Source organism: Myotis davidii, unplaced genomic scaffold, assembly GCF_000327345.1.
Source record: "Myotis davidii unplaced genomic scaffold, ASM32734v1 scaffold96, whole genome shotgun sequence".
NCBI classification, from domain to species: domain Eukaryota; kingdom Metazoa; phylum Chordata; class Mammalia; order Chiroptera; family Vespertilionidae; genus Myotis; species Myotis davidii.
Genome location: NW_006289416.1, coordinates 4,273,261 through 4,275,610, shown reverse-complemented (window position 1 = coordinate 4,275,610; position 2,350 = coordinate 4,273,261). Strand labels below are relative to the sequence as shown.

At 37.0% G+C, this 2,350-nt stretch overlaps 1 protein-coding gene across 1 annotated transcript in view; it reads right to left on the bottom strand.

The window, feature by feature from the left end:
- Positions 1–405: 405 nt before the first annotated feature.
- Positions 406–2,350, bottom strand: part of YES1 (YES proto-oncogene 1, Src family tyrosine kinase) — a 48,404-nt gene continuing 46,459 nt past the window's right edge. Inside the window, exon 12 of the mRNA XM_006761870.2 lies at positions 406–1,781. Within this exon, the coding sequence (XP_006761933.1) occupies positions 1,573–1,781 (209 nt within the window). The 3' untranslated portion in view covers positions 406–1,572. The remainder of the gene's footprint in view (positions 1,782–2,350) is intronic.

The window sequence follows — 2,350 nt, the reverse complement described above, 5'->3', positions numbered from 1 at the left end:
TTTCTATCTCTCTCCTTCTCCCTTCCTCTCTGAAATCAATAAAGAAATATATTTTTTAAAAAAAGTGAATATATATTCAGACACGAATTTGAAAACTGGAGTTTTAAAAATGTTTTGCTTAAAAGCTGTATCATTGGAATTAGTGGGAAACCTTAACTTACTTTTTTTTTATATATTTTATTGATCTTTTACAGAGAGAAAGGGAGAGAGATAGAGAGTTAGAAACATCGATGAGAGAGAAACATTGATCAGCTGCCTCCTGCACATCTCCCACTGGGGATGTGCCCGCAACCCAGGTACATGCCCTTGACCGGAATCGAACCTGGGACCCTTCAGTCCGCAGTCCTACGCTCTATCCACTGAGCCAAACCGGTTTCGGCCCTTAACTTATTTTGAGGCTATAACAGAGTTTATGGTTAGATTAGTCTTACAGTCATTATCTTACAACTCTTTTAATATCTCAAAAAACAGATGAGAAGCTTTGAGTGCCAGCAAAGCCATTTTGTCATTCCATAAATCAACATTAAACCTAACATTCCATCCCTCTATCTGTAAAACTTTCACATTTTTCTTTTCTCATATTTCTTTTAAATACAATTCTTCTCTGCTAGTCTATATGCAATAAGGGCAAAAGTGCATCAAATCCCTGATCTAGTGATATTTTTACATTTGTGGCACCCATCACACCGTTAAGTACATATTTAGTAATATCTCATAATACCTATTTAAATTCTGGGATTTACTTTTTCAGCTATTCTAAAGATTGGATATCTTGGATTGGATAGTACAATTTCAATTAAATATTACCATTAAAAAATTAATGCAAACTTATATAAAAGATTAACTTACTTTGTAGTTCCCTTCATTATTTCAAACTGAGCTTTTCAGAAAATGGTTTAAAGTGAAAAAGTTCTACTTTCCACAAATTTGAATTTTAACAGGTGCACTATACTTTCAAATCCCACTGCTGTCGTCTAACACTTAACCAAGTTAGATGTTGCTTATATTCCCTTTTGCTTCTAAAAAACCTTGCTCATTTCCATGCAAGGAAGGCATATATTAAAACTGCATATTAACTTCAACTTATAGAAAAAACGTTTGAGAATAATGAATGTGAGCAAATTTAAAAAATGGAATGGAATCATTTGGTCCCATGAAGTTCCTTGATTTTTAGAACTTATGGCATAACTGTTCATATCTCCCAAGTTTTATCTATAATGATAAATAATTTTCTCTTAAAAATTCTGAATTTGGGGAATAAGAAAGGAAGTGACTTATGAACAGTAGCCTTGTTGCTTTTCATTGCCGTGCTATCACTCACACTGTCATCAATATCTTAGCTATACTTTCTTTGGACCCTGAATTAAGTTGAAAAATTCATCACTGGTACTTTAGAGTTTAACATTTGGAACACAAAGAGGTGGTTTTGCGTAACCATAGCTGGAATTCCAGTTTACCATTAAAAACATGCGGAGTGAAGAAGATTTTCTTCTTTTGATTCCTGTATATGAGGAGTCTATGTAAGTTTTTTACATTCTGGCAGGTTTGTGCATATAAAATAGGCTACTTGGATTATAAATTTTCTCCTGGCTGGTACTGTGGCTCGGTAGCAGTGAAGTAGTCCTCCAAGAAGGATTGGATATATTCAAATGTTGGCCTTTCATCAGGGTCCTTCTTCCAACAAAGATTCATTAAATCATGTAGAGATTCTGGACAGCCCTGAGGGCAAGGCATCCTATATCCTCGTTCCACCTGTTCCAGCACTTCACGGTTTACCATACCTAACACACAAGATTCAAACATTAAAAACCAATGATGCCTTATAAGCATGAACAGACTGTTGAACCTAAGAGGGAAGGCAGGGGAGGGTGGGTGGGAAGAGATCAGCCACTGAACATTTATGCATATATGCATAATCCGTGGACACAGACAATGGGATGGTGAGGGCCTGGGGGGATGGGAGAAGGACAGAATCAGCCTGGAAGAGGTTAATGGGTTGGAAAGGACAACCTATGTAATACTTTCAACGATAAAGATTTTTTTAAAAAAGAAAAAAGACACAGATAATAGTGTGGTAAACGTGAGGCTAGAAAGGGTCAATAAGGGAAAGAAAGGGACATCTCTAATACTTTCAACAATAAAGATAAATTAGAAGAAAAAGCTCTGGCCAGTTTGCTCGGTGGATAGAGCGTCGGCCTGCAGACTGAAGGGTCCTGGGTTCCATTCCAGTCAAGAACACATGCCCAGGTTTTAGGCTTGATCCCCAGTAGGGGGTGTGCAGGAGCCAACCAATCGATGATTCTCTCTCATCATTAATGTTTCTATCCCTCCCTCCCTCTCTGAAATCAAT